Below are 22,244 nucleotides of genomic sequence, written 5' to 3'. Positions count from 1 at the left end.
CCCCAGGACAGTCTTCTATTCCCTCTGTCATATGTGGAAGCCCTTTTCCTAGATGTCCACAACACCCCAATAAAACACTGACTTATCAGGCCTACTGTGACCACTGGACAGACATACATCTATATACACATAAAGATACATATGAATCCTGGCATATATTATAGTAGGCACTCAAACACACGTGGAGTGAATGAATGAACTAACTAAATGAAAAAAGTGCCTACCACATTAGAATACAACCAAAACTCAGAGACCTAAAAATGCATGAAACAAGCTGGGTGTGGTGGCTCATGCCTGTAATTCCAGCACTTTGCGGGGGCCGAGGCAGGCTTGAGGTCAGGAGTTCAAGACCAGCTTGGCCAACACAGTGAAACCCGTCTCTACTAAAAATAATAAAAAAAAAAATTAGCCAGGCATGGAGGTGTGTGCCTATAGTCTCAGCTACTTGGGAGACTGAGGCAGGAGAATCGCTTGAACCTGGGAGGCAGAGGTTGCAGTGAACCAAGATCGTGCCACTGCACTCCAGCCTGGGCAACAGAGTGAGACTCCATCTCAAAAAAATAAAAATAAAAAATAAATGCAACATATAAAGTCAGGTGGTAAACAGATACATTCTAAAACTTATCTCTGGCTGGGCATGGTGGCTCACATCTGTAATCTCAGCACTTTGGGAGGCCGAGGCAGGAGGATCACTTGAGGTTAGGTGTTTGAGACCAGCCTGGCCAATATGGCAAAACCGTGTCTCTACTAAAAATACAAAAATTAGAACAGTGTGGTAGCAACGTGCCTGTACTCCCAGTTACTTAGGAGGTTGAGGCAGGAGAACTGCTTGAGCCCAGGAGGCAGAGGCTGCAGTGAGTCGAGGTCATGCCACTGCACTCGAGCCTGGGTGACAGAGTGAGACTGTCTCAAAATAAAAAAAAATAAATAAATAAATAAATAAATAAAATTTATCTCCAAGTTCAGTATGGTAACAATTTGCTGATGCTTCATTTTACAAATGAAATATTTAGATTCATCACTACAACTCTTTAAGAGGAAAGGCTGAGGAAAATGTTACCAGGTGTAAAATTTGCTGGTTTTTTTTTTAATTATTACAACATGTAACGTCTTTACCAAGCAAGGTATTAAACTGTTTACAACAATAATAATTTTTTAAAACTATGTATAAAATAAATCCCTAATTTCAAAAACTCTTTCAAACTCTAGAAAGAAGAACTTAGAATTATAACCTGAGTAATTCCAGTAAGACTGATGCAGAAATCAGACAGCTGTGTGTTAATCTCTGGTCTTACATACTGCTGAAATGTGTCTTCCTGCAAGGGAAGGATAGCAAGTTAAAGTAATTCCTATGACTTAAGATACACGATACATGATACACGAAGAATTCATTACAGCAGGTTGTAATTTTATAGGATCTCATGGCATAAACCTTTCTAGTTTTTAAAGATAATTCCCCACACCAAAAGCACTCTTAATTTTTAAATGAAAAAATCATTTAGTTCATAATGCCAGCCTTCAGTTATAATAAATTAGCTTTAAACTATTGCTCTCATTTACTCCTGAATAGTCTTTATTTTCATATAAAAATCCAATGGAACTAAATTCTAAATAGTCAAAATTTAACTGTTAACGATATATACGTAGTTTAAGAGTTGCTAACACAGTGTACCTGTAGCAATGTTGAACCTTTTCAAGAAGCTTTCACGATGGTCTTGTTTTTTTTTGAGATGGAGGCTCGCTCTGTTGCCCAGGTTGGAGTGCACTGGCACGATCTCGGCTCACTGCAAGCTCTGCCTCCTGGGTTCACGTCATTCTCCTGCCTCAACCTCCCAAGTAGCTGGGACTACAGGTGCCTGCCACCACGCCCGGCTAATTTTTTGTATTTTCAGTAGAGACTGGGTTTCACTGTGTTAGCCAGGATGGTCTCCACCTCCTGACACAATGGTCTTATTTTATGCTCACAACTCCATAAACTAAGTGAGGCCAGTATTGTTATCAGGCTCCAATCTCTAAGTGCTTTTTCCTCTAGCCCAGTAATGCCTCCCTAACCAGAACACACTGAGTCACTTTTGAGAAATTAAGGACAATTTTAAACGCTGAAGATTTAAAGGCAGCAACTGTTAATCCTAGGTAGCACAGAGAAAATGACAAAAAAGATTCTTTATGGCAGAAGATTTAAAAATTAAGAAAAGTAAAGTTTGTATTTCCTAAGAATAAATTCTTTCTACATACTTATCTATTAAGCTATAAATGGTTGTAAAGAATTGTAAATGAGCAACAATAAAGAACAAAAAAGAACACTTGAGGCCAGATGTGGTGACTAATACCTGTAATCCCAGCACTTTGCGAGGCCAAGGAGGTGGGGTGGGGGGGTGGATCACTTGAGGTCAGGAGTTCAAGACCAGCCTGGCCAAAGTGGTGAAACCTGTCTCTACTAAAAATACAAAAATTAGCTGGGCGAGGTGGAACGCACGTATGGTCCCAACTACTGAGGCTGAGGTGGGCTAATTGCTTGAACCCAGGAGGTGGAGGTTGCAGTGAGCCAAGACTGAGTCACTGCTCTCCAGCCTGGGCAAGACTCCATCTCAAAAAAAAAAAAAAAAAAAAAAAAAGGAATAATTGAACTTCAAAAGTTAGACACTCTTTACTTACCAGACATACCACAAAATTCCACTTAACTGAATATCACAGATAAATTAAGTCTATATCCTTTTAAATATCACTATTTTATTTTAAATGACATTGTTTCAAAAATACATTGCATCTTCCCTTATAATTACAATTTGGTAGTACTAAATAACAGATATTACTAAAATGTTATTATTCACTATTAAAAACTTTTAACAGAAAAATGCTAGAGACAACTATGCATTCATTGGCCACATCTTTAATCATCACTTAAATAAATTACATAAGTTAAAAGGTCATAAGGGTTAAAACTAAAGGAACCTGAAAGCCTGTAATCCCAGCTACTCAGGAAGATGAAGCAGGAGACTCGCTTGAGCAAGCAAAAGAAAAGCAGAGCAGTAAGGGGAGTCAGAAACATGGGTATAGGCCACACTCTTAAACAGGATAAACAAATAGGCTTTATTTAGAGGTAAGATTTAAGGAAGGACCGGAAGGAAAAATGAGAGGGAGGGAGAGATGGAGAAAAACATTGGCCAGCAAGACTTCTGGGTAGGAAAATCGGAGCTAAAGTCCTGGCAAGTAATGGGATAAAGCAAGCCTGGCATCTTTGAGAACGAGCAAGCAGGTCAGTATGCCTGGAGAGGAGTGAGTTGAGGAAGAGAGTAGTAAGACAGGAAACAATCAGAGGAAACAACAGGCCAGGGCATGTAAGGAATATGGGGTGTACTCTGAGTTAAAGGAGGAGCCAGTGTAGGGTTTTAAGCAGAGCGGTGAAACGATCTGACTTATATTTTTTTTTTTTTTTTTTTTGAGGCGGAGTCTCGCTCTGTCGCCCAGGCTGGAGTGCAGTGGCGCAATCTCGGCTCACTGCAAGCTCCGCCTCCCGTGTTCACGCCATTCTCCTGCCTCAGCCTCCCAAGTAGCTGGGACTACAGGCGCCCGCCACCTCGCCCGGCTAGTTTTTTTGTATTTTTAGTAGAGACGAGGTTTCACCATGTTAGCCAGGATGGTCTCGATCTCCTGACCTCGTGATCCGCCCGTCTCGGCCTCCCAAAGTGCTGGGATTACAGGCTTGAGCCACCGCGCCCGGCCCTGACTTATATTTTTAAAGGATTACTCTGGCAGCTTTGTTGAGAACTGGTTGTAGGACGACACGGACAGAAACACAAAGACCAGTTAGATGGCGAATGCAGTAAGTTACATAAATGATAGGGGCTCAGAATGAAGTCACAGCAATTCAGTTAAGTGACTGGGTTCTGGATATATTTTGAAGGCAGAGCCAAACAGGAATCATTGATGGCCTGGATGTGAGAGAAACAGGAGTCAAAGATGACTCCAAAGTTTTTGAACTGAGCAATTAGAAGGATTCTAATTACAAAAAGCTGCCATCACCCAAGCTACAAGAGAGACAGAATGGGCTGCAGGTAAGTTCAACAGGTTGAGACATTTAAATAGAGATGTCAAGTAAGCAATCTGGATTTGGAACAGAGATACGGGTTTGAAATATGTATTTGAAAGTCACCAGCATAGAGATAGCTTCCGAAAGCTATGGAACTAGGTAAGATCATCAAGCGAGGGGATGTAAGCTAAGAGGAGGAGCTAGGATTGAGACCTGGGACATCTGATATGGTGAAGCTGGGAAGGAAAGGAGGAACCAGCCAAGAAAACTGCAAATAGGGAATCCAGTAGGGCTAGAGAAAAATCAAGCAGAACAAGTTATACCTGAAGAAAATGCTCCAAGGAAAAAGTATTCAAACCAGCAATGCAGTGTTAATTATTTTTTTAAGTGAGAATAGCTCACACCTGTAATCCTACCACTTGGGGAAGCTGAGGCAGGTGGACTGCCTGAGCTCAGGAGTTCGAAACCAGCCTGGGCAACATGGTGAAACCCTGTCTCTACTAAAATACAAACAATTAGCTGGGTGTGGTGACACGCACCTGTATTCCCAGCTACTCAGGAGGCTGAGGCACAAGAGTTGCTTGAACCCGGGAGGCGGAGGTTACAGTGAGCTGGGTTCACACCACCACACTCAAGCCTGGGTTCAAAACTCTATCTCAAAATAGAAAAAAAAAAAAGTGAGAATGTTCAATTTTGCCAAGATTTAGGGTAAAGGTCAAAGATGATGCTGATGAGTGATTTCAGTGGAATGATGGGATTGAACACATAGTTTAAACTTTATTGAACGTAAACCCACAATGGTATGAATTTGAGAGAATGGAAGAAAAGGAAAGAGATACAGATATGAGTACATATAACTTATGTGAAGAATTTTCCCAAAAAGAGGAACAAAGAAATGGGGTAGCTGGCAGCGCAGTGGGATGAAGAGAAGGTTTTTTATGGTGTGAAAAATATAACATATTTGTGTGTAGTGGGACCAATACAGACGAAAGCTATAAATCATAATGTCCAAATGGGGGAGAACTGCTACAGTAACATCCTTGGATAAGAGAGAAGTAAAATCTAGTGACTTATGCAAGATTATTTGCCTTCACAGCTGCCATTTTTCCTTCTAATTTACTGACCTTCAATCTGCTTTGGATGAGAAAATTATACAAAGACTAATTAAGACTATAAAAGAGATTTTTAATAGCACTAAGAATAACCTACGCATTTTAATTCACAAAGCCTTTTTATACTTACTCCCAAGTGGGTTGGTAGCAACTGAGGATATCATAGAAGTGACTTTTGGAAAGATGAGATGTTAGGATATTCTTGCTCAGATTTTATAAGGCGAGCAGTATTCTTTTAGGGAATTCCTACTATGACTTTCTGAACTAATAATGCACTGACAAGTATCTAAAGCACACATATCATTTGGCTTAGAAACCAGGGCTATATGAGTCATTTCGCCCTTAAACTTTCCACTAGAGAGACAGGTTCAAAAGACATTTTTGTAAGAATTATCATTCTTAGAGATCAGAGTTCACACTAGGCCACAGCAGTGGTTATCAAGCCTGATTGCATATTAAAACCAACTGAAAAGCTTTAAAAAAATGCTGATGTCAGGGGCCCTATCACAGAACTAAATTAGAATCTCTGTGACTAGGGCCAGGCATCTGTATCATTAGTATTTTATTTTTTCACTTACCAGGAGATTCTGATGTCCACGCCCAGATGTTCTAAGCAAACGGAAAAAAAATTTTAACTTTCGCTACTGCAAAAAGAAAGCAGTAGTATCTAAAATTGTTGTATTATAGTTTTTCTATTAATCAAGCTGATATAAAGTTCACAGCAAAGAAAAAACTTAGAGGTCTAATTCTAGCTAAACAGCAAGTGAGGTCCTCCACATAACCAGTAAACACCACAATAGTTGCTGCTAGAAATACAATTAAAATATAAAAATTCACTTACTATTTCTAAAGTATGCGTATTCAGTAAAACAACCGGAAATTCAATTATTTCATGTACAAACTCAGGTGGGTTTCCTTCTTCACAAGTGGCTTCAAAGTCAATAATACAAATGTAGTCATAATAACTGTCAGCACAATTGCTCTCTTTCAACATCAGCTTCTGCCTCTTATAATAGTTTTTCAGTCTCTTCTTTAGAACATCCTTTACTCCTCTAAGCAGAAGAAGAAGAGTAGTTACACTCAGGTAAATTCTACAGTCAAGAATCAAAATTCTTACCTGCCGGCACTGGGCTGAACACTGACAATTACAGCATAATTTAGCAAATGCTAGCTAAAATAAATGTAAGAAAAGCAAGACTCAAAGCTAAGTTAGCAAAGAACCAATTAAAATAATGTTTATTACAACATTAACATTTTCCTTCACAAGTATTTTTTTATTTTAGTAGTATATAACTGTATTTTCTCCAACATATACTGGTATTTCAAACCGTAAACATTGTCAGCACATACCACCAACACAGTCATATTGCCTTATATACTAAGATAACATATATGATACAAACATTGAAATTAATATAAAATTATTCCACTGGCCAAAATATAAACTTAAGAATATAAAAAGTTGGCTTAAGCTGAAGATACAGTATTATCTCTTTCCTTTCTTTTGGCTTTTGTAGGTTAGTCAATTCAAAAGATTCATATGAATATGAAAGCATTATGATCCTAGCATATAAAGATGAATGTCTATTGGTTACTTAACAAGGAAAACTAAATTAGAATACACTCTAAGTGAACTGCGTCCAGAGGAACATTATCATACTAATAGGTTCTTAACTAGAAATAAGTTTCTTAATTTATCATGGGTAGAATATGATTTAGGGGATTTCAATATCACAGGTAGCTTTAAAATATACATTCCACAAATGGGAGTAGTGGGGAGGAGAGAAAGGTCATCCTAACAGTAACAGTGATCAGGTGACTTCATTCTTTAAACAATATGTATTTTTCCAAAAAATAAAGTTGCAACCAGCATTCAGGCTTCCTTCAGTGTTATGCAAATGAATCCTATATTGGCCTGCAAATATGAAGTAGAAGTAAAAATAAGAGGATCTAAATTAACTTGTAGTGCCAAGTATCATGTTAACTGATTAATGACTATTTAAAAAAAGTTTTAATCTTTTATTTTCGAGATGGAGTCTGGCTCTGTCGCCCAGGCTGGAGTGCAGTGGCCGGATCTCAGCTCACTGCAAGCTCCGCCTCCCAGGCCCACGCCATTCTCCTGCCTCAGCCTCCACAGTAGCTGGGACTACAGGCGCCCACCACCTCGCCTGGCTAGTTTTTTGTATTTTTTTTTAGTAGAGACAGGGTTTCACCGTGTTAGCCAGGATGGTCTCGATCTCCTGACCTCGTGATCCGCCCGCCTCGGCCTCCCAAAGTGCTGGGATTACAGGCTTGAGCCACCGCGCCCGGCCTATTTTCCTTTCTAAACTACAATTAAGCACTGAAAAAAAATCCTACCCACGAAAATAGTAATAATAGATCAGTTACCTATTTTAAGACAAAATGTCTTAATATTGTTTCTTTGCTTGAGATTTTCCAAATTATCAAGACCTAGGGAGAAAATCCTTAACCTCTTTCATATTAAGGCACTGTGAGTGACCTCTGTGTCATGTGACAGCCTTGGATTACTTTCTTTTTTTTGTTTTTGTTGGGGGGTGGGAGGTGTGATAGGGGAGAGACTACATTTACCAGAGTTGTCTGCAAAGCTAATGGCAGGACAAACAGACAACTAGTTGCTCTGGATAGAAACCTGCTATCTTTAACATCTCCTTTGCTCTTCCAAATACTCACCATGTTTGCCAATTCCAACTGAGAAAAATATTCAGAACATGATTCTCTTTAATTCTTTCTGCTATGGCTCTCATTAGCTTTGTGGAGTATGGCAAATGCCTCCATTACCACAACCGTTCAATTCATTCTTTACCTTACTTGAGAACTGAGCACTAATGCCAATTTTCTGCTTAAATATCTTCAGTGGCTCCCTTCTGCTTACAAGGTAAAATGCAGACTTCAGCATAGAGTTCCTTCACAACTTGGCTACAACCTATCATTTCAGTATCATTCTCAAATGTTCCTGAGGTATACTGTGTACTGCAGACAAAACATACTATAAGTCATGGCCTCCCCCAGCTGGATGGCTCAAGTCTATCATCTCAGCACTTTGGGAGATGGGTGGATCACTTGAGCTGGAGTTCGAGACCAGGTTGGGCAACATGGAGAAACCCTATCTCCATTAAAAATACAAAAATTAGCTCGGTATGGTGGCGCATGCCTGTAATCCCAGTTACTCAGGAGGCTGAGGCACGAGAATCGCTTGAACCCCGGAGTCGGAGGTTGTAGTAAGCCGAGATCACACCACTGCACTCCAGCCTGGGCGACAGAGCGAGACTATGTCTCAAAAAAATAAAAAAACTTTAAAAGTCATGTTCTCAGTAATGTGTGGTACACTTTTATGTCCTGTAACTCTGGTTGCACAACAGCTGAAGAAAAGGCAAGATCATGTTGCAGAAACCATACAAACTGGAATTAGAAAAGCTTCTATGTTATTTTTTTGTCTGAAATACCCTCCCTCCCTTTTCTGTGTGGCACAATTCAAATGTCATCTTTCTGAATTCCTAAGAAATATTCTCCTCTGTATCCTCATGCTGTACCTGGCCAGACCTCCAATACAGCATTGGCCACTCTGTATTGTGATGATTTCTTTTTTTTTTTTTTTTTTTTTTTTGAGACGGAGTCTTGCTCTGCCACCCAGGCTGGAGTGCAGTGGCCGGCTCTCAGCTCACTGCAAGCTCCGCCTCCCGGGTTCACGCCATTCTCCTGTCTCAGCCTCCCGAGTAGCTGGGACTACAGGCGCCCGCCTCGTCGCCCGGCTAGTTTTTTGTATTTTTTAGTAGAGACGGGGTTTCACCGTATAGCCAGGATGGTCTCGATCTCCTGACCTCGTGATCCGCCCGTCTCGGCCTCCCAAAGTGCTGGGATTACAGGTTTGAGCCACCGCGCCCGGCTATTGTGATGATTTCTTTGTGTGTTTTCCCAAAAGACTGAGATTGTCAAAGTGGGGAACATATCTGTATTTACCTTTATAACTTCAATGCCTAGTGCAGTAGTTAGAATTCAATACAGGCTTGTTGAATAAATGTATAAACATACATCTAGATCTCTAGCTCCCATGCAAGCCAGGAGTAAGCAACTGATCTTCACACCTGGGAAGGACAAAAATTTTGCTCGGAAAATCTTCTGTAGGCTACAAGCTGTACCTTCACAACAGAAAGAATCGGGGAATTAGGAATCAAAAATTTCTTCATACATTATGATGTAGACAATCTAGAAATATATTTGTGCTCTTTTGAAGAGTGATGAAACTCTAAAGAGGAAGACTACTACTTTTAAGAGAATTAAGATTCAGAGACGCCTTGAAAAAGTAAGAGTTTTCACCTATTTCATACAGGCAACTTTTTTTCTTGATGCCTGGCAGTTCTACTGTTTATCAAAAATCTATGTATTTTTCTGGACTCCAAAAGCCATTCCTGCCCCATGGCCCAAGTCAACGTAAAGTGATGTGTTTCGTAAAAAATTACTAAAAACTTAGGTATGTGTATATCTCATTAAAATACACACAGTTGACTAAGGGGCCTTCTCACTCAATATACAGGTAAACATAATGCATACCATCACCGTACATTATTTTTTAGAAACTAAATCAAAACAAAAAATATTCCTGGTAAGTGAATGATGTTTTCCATTCATTGTACCTGGTTTCAAACAAACTCTTTTTATAAAAAATACAAATGGCAAAAAGAAAATAAAAAAGAAAAATACTCAATCTCACTAATACAACTATCCATCATTTAAATGAGCAACTAAAAAAATAAAAAACACTTGTTATAATGAGACAGATACTCCTATACACTGCCAGTAGGTCATTAAAACATTCATAGACTTTGATTCAGCAGTCCTATCATCTAGAAGATGGACAAAAATACTCAGAGTTGCACATAAAAAATATTATGGTGTTTTTGAATTGTTCATAGGGTCATGTCATTATGGTAGGATTACAGACGGTTTTTAATATTTCAATGTTTTCAAGATTTTCTAAAATGAGTATGTACTACTTTTATAATTTTATAAGTTATTTTTAATTACCTGGTTTCAAGCTTGAATTCTGAAAGCTTAGCTCTGAGTTCTTCCTTACTCATTCTATTAATACAGCCATTCGTAAGAGCAATCTCTTTGTACACTGGGTCACTGAAGTCACTCACACTGGAGGTAATGAACTTGGATCCTTTTGTCTCCTGGCCATCAAATCTATACTGTTGAGTTTCCTACGGGAAAAAAAAAAAGAGACGTAGTTTATAATTAGTACAAACATCACAGATTTAAAGATTCAAACTTCTGAAGCCTCTTCATGCTACATGTGCAATGAAAAGTGTTCACTGCAGCTCCTAAAGGGAGGAAAGGATAAGAAGGAAGATGTGTCTCCAATACAATTTACCCCACTCTATTATGAGTCATGAGGTTCCTCAAAGGAAACAAAGCTAAGTAAGAAGAGGACTGGTGTTGGGAGTCAACACCACCTCAATAGAGAGCTCCAGCTGACTATTTACCAGAAATAGCAGCATGACTTTGGATAGTCACGTCTTAGCCTCTGATCTTCAATTTCCTTATCTATAAAATGGCAATTTGGTAATGGTAAATAGTGTTTGGGCAGAATTATTACAAAGATTAAATGAGATTATATGTATCAGGCTCCTAGACCCACAGTAGCAATTAATAAATAACTTAATATCACAGACTATACAAGCCCTTCACAAACAATATGCAAAATTTACAAATGAACCCATTTTTAAATGAACGTTTACATTACACACGTACAATAACTTATGATAATTGTTTAACCTGACTTCATTTCACAAAGTTAACCAATATTGCCCAACATAAAAACAAAATGGACTGCAAATCTAATTCACAGCTTCCTCCTACTCAAAGCAAAGGAAATGTGTTTCATTTCAAAACTTACATTTTCCAAAAGTTATACTTATGTCAGTTAAACAGAAGCAGCACAGAATTATAAATCTTTTCATAAATAAAAATCTGTTAAGAAAAAACCATGACTCAATTCTACTTTCTCCACAGGCAGTCTCAAATTACTAATATGTTAAGTTCCAAAGATTCATTTGTAAGTTAATTATTTTCCACATGCACTATCACAAATATTAGCTATGTTCCAGTATGTTCAAAAATACTTAGTACTTACTGTTAATCCCTATGAAAGCTTGCTACCTTAGTTATAATTTACCACATTGTCCTCATGTAAACTTTAATTACAGATCAAGAAAGGATGACCACAAAGAGGCCACAGTCCCTGACTTAGAACTGATCCTGATGGTTCAGGAACTATTTCTTAATCTAAGCTCTCAATGTAATGCAACACACATTTACTGGAAATGTAATGCTAGGTAAGGTGCCAGAGTACTCAAGAGTGACTCACCCATCTCCTTTGAGGAAGAAGTCAGCAGTTCCAATGTGTGAACTGTCCATAAATTAAAGAATAGCCACATTGAGGTTCGTTGTTAACAATGTTAAGAAAAAAAAAGTATTGCTAGTTGACCAACAATTCACTTTCAACAATATATTAAATTTACAAAGATATCTCTCTGCTTGATCAGAATTTAATAAAAAATTATCTTTTGATTTTAAATCTCCATTGAATTTTAAACTTCATCTTTAGTCAGGTTAAAATTTAGGTCAACATTAAGTAACAGTTTGTCTACCAAAACAGATGTCTCAGTTAATTTAAGTAGATTTTCTCTTTGGACAAATCCTCTTTCTCATTCACTTGTTAATTCTCATCCAAAACTGTAGCTACAAAAATTATTCACAAGTAACACGTAGGCCTCTTCTATAGATGCTATAAATTATGACTTCTATAAAGAAAAATTTGCTTCCTTTCCTAGGTCCAGCTCTAGTTCTCTTCCTTCAGTGAAGTTCTAGAGACAGCCAAGGTCCAATCCTCAGAAATCAGTGTCTCCTCCCAAATTTCAGATCTACACTAATGATTCACAAAGAAGGATGCTCAAGTCAATCCACCAAGGAGCACAAAGAAAATACTAAAAACCCTACTTGTATTGTCAATCTGCAGAAACACAAAATTAGTATACAAAATACTTACATTTGCAACAGCATCCACGCCAGTATCTACATCCATCTATCACGTCACATAGAATACTGACCATACAATAAGAAAAGTGATAGATACCACAATATGGAGAGAAACATTCAGCATCACAGAACTGTTAACATTTTGCAATATTCACGTGTTCAATTAAGTGGGTGTATGGTTTATATTATTTCAAATAAGAGAATCTTTTACATTCTGGGATGTGGCCATGAAAATCTTCTATACCAAACACAGGTTTACTATCTCGCAACAAAGCACTTTAACACTGTTGTTGAACTGAAAGATGAGTTACATATTTTCTATTACAAAAAGACAGGTATTCTAAAATTGCTGTCCTCTTCTTACTGGGAAGGGTACGGGAGCTTGATTTTTAACATTTTTTTAAACGAACACAATCTGTTGTTGCAAGGTAAAAGAAAATACATTTTAACAGTAAGCTAGAAAGTAACTGCTTGTCAAAAGAAACTTTATAGAGAACATTTTGAAAACAGAGGTTTTGGAAATGCTTCTATTATTTTGTTGCCAAAAATCGAGGTACTACCTACTAAAAAAAGAAAAGGAAAACCTCTGCATCTGTACACTGAAAAAAAAAAAACAACTTAGAAATCATCTTGGTGTTCTTCCAAAAGGAGAGTTCTGATGAAATTTGAACCTACTTATTAAAAATATAAATATGCAATAGCTTCTGTTAGTTTTCAAAGACAACTGGCATTAGAGATCATGGAAATTTACCACCTGAATTCAACAAAAAACTTTGCTTGAGATTGAAAAAAACTGTAACATGGCCAGGCGCACTGGTTCATGCCTGTAACCCCAGCACTCAGGGAGGCCGAGGAGGGCGGATCACCCGAAGGTCAGGAGTTGGAGACCTGCCTGGCCAACATGGTGAAACCCCGTCTCTACTAAAAATACAAAAACGAGCCAGGTGTGGTGGTGGGTTCCTGTAATCCCAGCTACTAGCTACTAGGGAGGCTGAGGCAGGAGAATCACTTGAATCCCGGAGGCGGAAGTTGCAGTGAGCTGAGATCATGCCATTGCACTATAGCCTGGGCAACAAGAATGAAACTCTGTCTCCAAAAAAAGAAAAAAAACTGTTATCGTTATTATTTTTTGAGACAGGGTCTCACTCTGTCACCGAGGTTGGAGTGCAGTGGCACGATCACAGCTCACTGCAGCCTCCACCCATGGGCTCAGGTGATCTCCCCATTCAGCCTCCTTAGTGGCTGGGACTATGGGCGAGCGCAACTACGCCCGGCTCCTTTTTGTAAAAAAAAAAAAAAAAAAAAAAAAAGTATCATTATTAAGAGCATGCAACGGTAAGTTTTTAACAATTACTACCGTCACTAAAGCCAATTTGGAACAGAGATCTAGGCCTTAAGTAGTTGTAAAAGTGTCAAGACTTTCAAATATAAAGAAGTATATTCAAACACACTTCTTTTTACTAAAAATAAACTTCGAAATTTACTTTACAAACCACTTACACGAAGAGACTGACACATTGTATCTCAGGTTGAAGAGGGAGGCAGGTGGAAGAGTGGTTCTTTATAAGAGAGGGAATGAGCAAGTACTCTTTGAAAGTAACAACTTTAGAAGGAGAAAGATAATTGCAAAGAACCAAAGGAAGTGCATGCAGCGCAAAAGGAACCTACAGACACCCTTAATAAGAAAGACCTTTCTTCCAATGTAAAAGAACACAAGGAAGCGAGGGGCACTGGGAACAAAAGGGGAAAACTGTGTGAGATCCAATTAGCAACAGAGGCAGGCACCAGACCCCGCAGAGCAGCAAATCGAAGTTACTAAGGAGGAGAATAAGCCAAATTCATGTTATTAGAAAGCTCATTCTAGCTGCCAGATGGAAACTGTGGACGTAAGGAGCAAGAGCTAGGAGGCCTCTTGCAAATACCCACTTTACGAAGTGCTCAACATGTTTATTATTAAGAAAAGATCAATTTTAGTGTTCAATCACAATCCGCAGCGCTAGTCAACAAATACATTCGTTAAATAAGTTTTAAGACTGTTCTACAACTTGGCCACTGTAACTAGGTTCGACCAATGAGATGTCAAAATTACTAATTCAGTCGCATACTATGTTTATATGAGACACCAGTAAATGAGCAAAAGCAGTTAAGACGACGCTCCACTTAACTGGTAAGAGAGAGGGATGCTGGTGGGTGCTTTTTAATTTTTTTTTTAAAGGTATGAAGTGACATACCTAGGGTATATGGTGAGATTTTACAAACAGAAAGCCTTGCAAATTACCCATAACGGCTAGATGGAGTGACAACAGCAACCGTCAACACAGAATTAAGTTTACAGCAGAACTCCCACTTAGAACCTATTAACCCACTGTGGACAGAACTGGTCTTGACGATTTCCTCCCTCCCAGAGAGTGATTCGGCTCTGAGGAGGCTCCAAGACAACCATCCCAGGATAAGGCTAGGGAGCGTGGCGCGGGGGAAGAGGCTGGGGTCCAAAGGCGCGCAGCTGCACCTTCTGCGGGACACCTGAGAAGAAAGGGGTGCCGAGGGCGCTTGGGGGACCGGGCAGCGGGCGCCGACAACCCGGCGCGGGCCGACTCCTCACCTCGGGACTGGGACGCGGCTGCTCCTCCCGGCCCTCCGGCCGCGGCGACTCCAGCAGCGCGGGAGTCACGGCCTCGCTGGCAGGCTCTTTACTCTGTGGTTCCTCCATGCCGGCTGTCACGCCAGAGGAGAGCTGCTGGAGCCGGACACTTACTCACTCACTCGACCGAGCCCGAAAGCCTCGCCTTTCTCCGTTGAAAAATTACCGGGCTCGCGTTCCCGCGGCGGCGGCCACACAAACTCCGGCGGCCACCTCCTACTTCCGGGAGCGTGTGGCGTCCAAACGCCGCGCAAGCGCAGTGAGCCGGCGTGCACGGAACGCCAGCGCCGCAGTCCACAGGGGAGGGAGGAAGAACAAGAGGGAGGCGCGCCGGTGAGAAGACGGGGCGTGGCCGGCCGTGGGCGGAACTAGCGCGGGTTGAAGTTGCGCAAGGATCTGGTCCGGACACTAGAGGGTAGCACCGGAACGGATGATCGCGTCAGCGTTTCCTGAGAAGGAAAAAAGTAGGGTGAGTGGGGAGATATCATAGAGAAAGATGTTTTCAACCATAAAAAATAATAAAGCAATTCACATTTTCCATAAGGAGTTTCCTAAAACTTACACTTCTGGACAAGAAAAGAAAATGGGTCTGGACTTAGTGTCCCACTGTAAACAATTAGAAAACGGAACAAAATATAGGAAACAACTCGTCAGACATGGGACAACAGGCAGCTGTGGACGTGAGAGAAGAGAAACAAAAGGAGCCCTATATCACTCTGCCCTTTTGCCAGAGGCCATTTCCAGTCTGTAGTGCAGAGAAGGGAAATCAAATGGAAACCTAGGATCTCACAGGTTGAGAAGACAGGGATTGGAGTTGAGGAAATTGGGGCAGGCCAAGTTGGTTGGAATTTGTGGGGCAGAATTCTGGAGAGGAGGGAATTACATGGAAAAAGAGCTTCAGAAATCTGCTTAGGAGTACCTTTGAATTTTTAACTGAATGCAAAACGTGAAACTCCACAAGGCCAGGAAAGAACAATTATTGGGGAGCAGTACACCAAACAATGATGAGAGCTCACACAGAACTGGGAATAATTTGAGCTCCCAGCAACCAGAGTGAAGAGATTATTGAATACCACTAGAAACCTCAGAAGAGAAACTGCCATTGCAAAATTATCATTGAGACAGTGAAGGAGATCGGACCTAACCAACTCCATCTTGCTTTTAACCTCCAAGCTATCCTTATTCATTCCTGGGCGTAGGCCAAACTAACATTGGGAGGAACTTAGTGTATAGCTTATAGTTTAAAACAAAGGTGATAGCCCTTTCTCAAAATAAACCCTGTTCTTGAGACTAGACTGCTTTTGTAGGACTAACAGCCAAAAGATTAGAAATTATGATTTAGGAGCCATGCAGCTGAAGGTACAAGATTCTAACCCTCTCCAAATTGCTCCTGGGGATAATATCACTATTGGAAAACGTAACATCAGTGCTTGAGATATTTTGCAGGCCCTGCACTTGATGGATCAGCTGGCACCACCCAGATTGATAGACTGGCTCATCTGATTTTGTGTCCCCCACCCAGGAACTGACTCAGTGCAAGAAGACATCATCGACTCCCTGTGATTTCATCTCCTACCCAACCAATCAGCACTCCTGACTCACTGGCTTCTCACCCACCAAATTATCCTTAAAAACTCTGATCCCCAAATTCTCAAGGAGACTGATTTACATAATAAAACTCCGGTCTCCTGTGCTGCTAGCTCTGCATGAGTTACTTTGTCTATTGCAATTCCCCTATCTTGATAAATCGACTCTGTCTAGGCAGTGAGCAAGATGAACCTCTTGGGCAGTTACAAAAGCGTCATGCCTTAGTGAGATACAATAGCCCTAGACTGCAGGACCCAGACCATAAGCTACTGTAGACTCTTCAAAAGCCTTAAAACAAGCCCTGAAAGGATCAAACTGCTCTGTAAGTAACCTAATTGCCTGTAAGAACAAAGTCACCGGGCGCGGTGGCCTGTAATCCCAGCACTTTGGGAGGCCGAGACGGGCGGATCACGAGGTCAGGAGATCGAGACCATCCTGGCTAACACGGTGAAACCCCGTCTCTATTAAAAATACAAAAAACTAGGCCGGGCGCGGTGGCTCAAGCCTGTAATCCCAGCACTTTGGGAGGCCGAGACGGGCGGATCACGAGGTCAGGAGATCGAGACCATCCTGGCTAACACAGTGAAACCCCGTCTCTACTAAAAATACAAAAAAAAAAAAAAACTAGCCGGGTGAGGTGGCGGGCGCCTGTAGTCCCAGCTACTCGGGAGGCTGAGGCAGGAGAATGGCGTAAACCCGGGAGGCGGAGCTTGCAGTGAGCTGAGATCCGGCCACTGCACTCCAGTCCGGGCGACAGAGCGAGACTCCGCCTCAAAAAAAAAAAAAAAAAAATACAAAAAAGTAGCCGGGCGAGGTGGCGGGCGCCTGTAGTCCCAGCTACTGGGGAGGCTGAGGCAGGAGAATGGCGTAAACCCGGGAGGCGGAGGTTGCAGTGAGCTGAGATCCGGCCACTGCACTCCAGCCTGGGCGACAGAGTGAGACTCCGTCTCAAAAAAAAAAAAAAAAAAAACAAAGTCTAATACTCTCTGAAAGACTAGAGTAAAATCCAGGATTCGACAACATTAAATTCAAAACGTGAGACATCCAGTCAAAAATTAAGAGACACACAGCACTTGGGGAGGCTGAGGTGGGAGGATTGCTTGAGCCCAGGAGTTCGAGGCTGCAGTGACCTATGATTGCACCACCGCAACCCAGCCTGGTGACAGGGTGAGACTCTGTCTCAAAAGAGAGAGAGATAGAGAGGGAGAGAGAGAGAGAGACTGACCAAGTGGTAAGAAAATATCTCATGAAGTTGATAGAAACAAACCCCAGAATGATAAAAATGATGAAATTAACAGACAAGGATTTTAAACAACTGTTATGAATATGCTCAAAGATTTAAAGGAAGACATAATAGGAGAGAAACTGGAAAGATTTTTGAAAAGAAATCAAATTTCTGGATGGAAGTGAAAAATATTTGAAATAAAAATTTATTTGGATGGGATTGGTAGCACATTAAGCAATGCAGAAAAAAAGATTAATGAATTTAAAGACATAGCAACAGAAACGATACAAAATGGCACACACAGAGAAAAAAACTGAATATAGCTTCAGTTACCTATAGGACCACTTAAAGAGGCTTAATACTATTGACCTAAAAAGTAGAAGCCGAGGCAAAATTAATATAAGCAGTGTTTATTTGGTCCAAGCTTGAGGATTGCAACCCGGGAGCATAGATTAAAGTTGCCCTGAATCCATCTACTCAGAAGATATGCCAATTTGGAAGTTAAGTGAACACTTAGTAACGAATCATAATTGTCTCAAGTCTTGCCCATTCTATATTATTTGCTTTGTTAAATAGGCAATTGAGATAGGGTATAATTCCAATAACAATAATCTTTGATGGGGATAAGTAGTCTTTTCTAACCGTACATACCTCCATCTCAGCTTCTATCTCAAGAAACAAGTCTTTTGACTTTGTTTCTTTGATTTCTAGAACTAGTGCAGCAGCATCAAGAAATTTGACCTGCTATAAAGAAAAAGACCAAGAAGAAGAGAATCTAATAAATAGTGAGGCTTTTGTCCATGAAGCCTATGATGAGCAACTGTACTGGGGAAACTCCAAGAAGTTTCTCTGAGGAAATTGGATTGTAAGACACAATTAAAGAATGTCCCTTCTGAAAAATCCTGGCTAGGTGAAAATAAAGTCAGTCAAAAAATAGTCAAAAAAAAAAAAAAAATCCAAGCCAGATGAGAATAGCTACGTGAAAATTACTACCGTGCAGTAACTTATTTTGTCTTTAGACTCTGGTTTGAGCAATTAAAGATTGAACAAGGTGAAAAATGCATGAAATAACCTGAAAGGAAGACGCTGAGGCAAAATTAATTTAAGTAGAGAGTTTATTTGGGCCAAACTTGAGGATTGCAATTGTAGATTCAAGTTGCCCTGGGTATACTCAGATTAGTAGCAGCTGCAAGTGAATTTTTAAAGGAAAGAAGAGGCAGTTCCTGGGTTGTTTATCAATAATTTACTGTAAGGCCAGGCGTGGTGGCTCACACCTGTAATCCCAGCAAAATGCCTTTTGTTTCTAAGCCGTCTCCCATTGCTGCCTGATGCCACTTGTTAGATAATTCAATATGTTTAGGTCTGTATTTGAGCATCCTGCTCTGTTCTGTTGGTCTCTGGTATTTGTTCTTATACCCTTCCCACACTGCTTTCTATTACTCAGCTCTGCAATATGTCTTCATATCTTATAAAACATGTTCCTCCTCTTACTCCTCTTTTTCAATACTGACTTAGCTATTTCTGGATATTTAATCTTTCATGTATACTTTAGGACAAATTTGTTGCTCTTCAAAAAATCCAATCCAATCCAATCCAAAAAAAAAAAAAAACTATTAAGATTGAATTCACTTGATTAATTTGAAGAGAAATGACAAATTATCCTCTTGTAATATAGAACTGCTAATTCATATTGTCTTTTATGATGATCTTTAACACTTCACAGTGTTCTCCATAGATATCTTGTACATTCATAACCAGGAATTCCTAGATACATTATGGGTTTTTTCCCATGATGAATGGTAAATTATTTTATACCATTACATAAAATATTATTGATTTTTAAGTTAAATAAACAAAGAATAAAAGACAACCGGATTAGAAACAAACAAACAAAAAAAGAGCCAGGCACGGTGGTTCACACCTGTAATCTCAGCACCTTGGGAGGCCGAGGACGGTGGATCACCTGAGGTCAGGAGTTTGAGACCAGCCTGGCCAACATGGTGAAACCCTGTCTCTACTAAAAATACAAAAATTAGCCAGATGTAGTGGTGGGCACCTGCAGTCCCAGCTACTCGAGAGGCTAAGGCAGGAGAATCGCTTGAACCTGGGAGGCAGTGGTTGCAGCCATCCTAGATAGCGCCAGTGCACTCCAGCCTGGGTGACAGAGAGAGACTCCATCTCAAAAATGAATAAATAAATTAAATAAACATAATACATCATCCCTATCACCCAGCAATTCCATTCCTAGGTATTCACTCAGGAAGAGTGAAAGTGAATGTCCAGGTGGAGGCTTGGACATGGATATTTCCAGCAGCATTATTCATAATAGCTGAAAAATGAAATTAACTCAAATCTCCATCAACAGGTGAATGGATAACCAGAATGTGATATATCTCTGTAATGGCATAATACTCCTCGATATATAATAATAAGTATTATTATTATTTTTTTTTTTAGAAACAGAACCTCACTCTGTCATGCAGGCTGGAGTGCAGTGGCAGGATCATGACTGCCTTGACCTCTGGGACTTAGGTGATCCTCCCACCTCAGCCACTCGAGTAGCTGGGACTACAGGTACGTGCCACCGTGTCCAGCTAATTTTTGTATTTTTTGTAGAGATGGAGTTTCACCATGTTGCCCAGGGTGGTCTTGCACTGCTGAGCTCAAGTGATCCCCCTGGCCCAGCCTCCCAAAGTGCTAGGATTACAGGTGTGAGCCACCGCACCCAGCTAATAATAAACTATTGATACATGCAATAGTATGGATGAATTTGGAAAAATCTTGAGTGAAAGCCAGATGCAAAAGAAGACATACTCTAATTCCACTTATATGAAGTTCAAGAATAGGCCAAACTAATCTATGATAATAGAAATTCACTAGTGACTGCTTCAGCTTGGGGTTAGGGGTTGAGGATTAACTTGAAAGGTACACAATGGAAGTTTCCAGGTCCTGGAGATATTCTGCGTCTTAATTGGGATAGTGGTTGCATAATGTATATATTTATCAAAACACATTGAATTATGCATGTAAGATCTATGTGTTTCACTCTATGTAAGCTTGTCTGTGATGTAAAAGAAATTAAAATTTTAAAGACAAAAAATTGGTTTTAATTTCTTTCTTTTTCTTTTTTCTTTTCTTTTTTTTTTGAGATGGAGTCTTGCTCTGTTGCCCAGGCTGGAGTGCAGTGCACAATCTTGGCTCACTGCAACCTCCGCCCCCCAGGTTCAAACTATTCTCCCACCTCAGCCTCCCGAGTCACTGGGATTACAGGTGTGCACCACCACGCCCAGCTAATTTTTGTATTTTTAGTAGAGACAGGGTTTCACCATGTTGGCCAGGCTGGTCTCAAACTCCTGATGGTTTTTAATTTCTAAACATTCGTTGTTTATTAATCCCCAGAACATTCTGGATAATTTCTAAACTTTCTTGTAATTTTTAATAGTTTTATTATTCTGTTGCTTTTTTTCTAAAATTATCAAATTCTGCAAATAATCAGTTTTAGCCCTGCCCTGCCTTATACCCCTTGTATCTTTTTCTTTTCTTATTACATTGGCCAGGAGACTTTGTAATATACATATTACAAATATATATATATATATATATTTTTTGAGACGGAGTCTCGCTCTGTCACCCAGGCTGGAGTGTAGTGGCACAATCTCTGCTCACTGTAAGCTCCACCGCCTCCTGGGTTCCCGCCATTCTCCTGCCTCAGCCTCCCCAGTAGTTGGGACTACAGGTGCCCGCCACTACACTCGGCTAATTTTTTTGTATTTTTAGTAGAGACGGGGTTTCACTGTGTTAGCCAGGATGGTCTCAATCTCCTGACCTTGTGATCTGCCTGCCTCGGCCTCCCAAAGTGCTGGGATTACAGGCATGAGCCACCACGCCTGGCTGAGACTTTGTAATATATTAATAGTAATGGTGCTGTGCTGATTTCATGGGAAACGTGTATAAAGATTTTCTATTTAGTTTAATGGTTTCTGCAAGTTACAAAGTCTTTCCCCTCAATCATTTAAAAATGTTATTTTCTTCCTGTGTCCTATGTTTATTTGAAAAGTGTAATGTCGATACCATTCTTACTCTTTTATGGATAATCTGTTCTTTCCCTCTGGAGTCTGCAAATTTTCTTTTTGTCATTGATGTTCTTAAATTTCATTGTAATAGATCTAGGTGAGGATTCTCCTCTTTTTGTATAATAAAAAGCATAATTTTTTGTATTTTTAGTAGAGATGGGGTTTCACCATATTGGCTAAGCTGGTCTTGAACTCCTGACCTCAGGTGATCCACCTGCCTCGGCATCCCAAAGTGCTGGGATTACAGGCGTGAACCACTGTGCCAGGCCATCTCATTTTAGTTTAATCATCTCTTTAAAGACCTAATCTCCTGCCAACTGAAGAATGACAAGGTTCATAAGTATAGAAAAGAGAGCTTTATTTTTCATAAAGGGTTAGGGTTATGCATCCTTGCAGGCTGCCATTCTGATAGGCTGGGAAGTGTAGCCTCCAGCCAGAAGCCAGAAATAGACACTTTGAGGGAAGGAAGCATAAGACAGGAATGTATGCTGAGCGTAGTGGCCAAATATACATATTT

General features: G+C 40.2%; 1 protein-coding gene across 11 annotated transcripts in view; it reads right to left on the bottom strand.

Annotated features, from left to right (window-relative positions):
• The window catches only part of ERI1 (exoribonuclease 1), a 170,305-nt gene extending 155,105 nt beyond the window's left edge, over positions 1-15,200 (bottom strand). For 8 of the 11 annotated variants that reach the window (XM_033176811.1, XM_033176813.1, XM_033176810.1 and 5 more), the window contains exons 1-4: positions 14,804-15,200; positions 10,186-10,364; positions 5,984-6,194; positions 1,233-1,316 (exon numbers count right to left, since the gene is read on the bottom strand). In XM_033176811.1, the coding sequence (XP_033032702.1) occupies positions 1,233-1,316; positions 5,984-6,194; positions 10,186-10,364; positions 14,804-14,911 (582 nt within the window). In that variant the 5' untranslated portion in view covers positions 14,912-15,200. Of the gene's footprint in view, positions 1-1,232; positions 1,317-5,983; positions 6,195-9,120; positions 9,300-10,185; positions 10,365-11,296; positions 11,413-11,530; positions 11,636-14,803 lie in introns of those variants that run through there. The other 3 variants (XM_033176826.1, XM_033176823.1, XM_033176825.1) reach the window with 3 other exon arrangements.
• Positions 15,201-22,244: the final 7,044 nt, after the last annotated feature.

Source organism: Trachypithecus francoisi, unplaced genomic scaffold, assembly GCF_009764315.1.
Source record: "Trachypithecus francoisi isolate TF-2019V2 unplaced genomic scaffold, Tfra_2.0 Contig01554, whole genome shotgun sequence".
NCBI lineage: Eukaryota > Metazoa > Chordata > Mammalia > Primates > Cercopithecidae > Trachypithecus > Trachypithecus francoisi.
The sequence above is the reverse complement of the archived record's forward strand: the minus strand, read 5'-3'. Positions and strand labels throughout refer to the sequence as shown.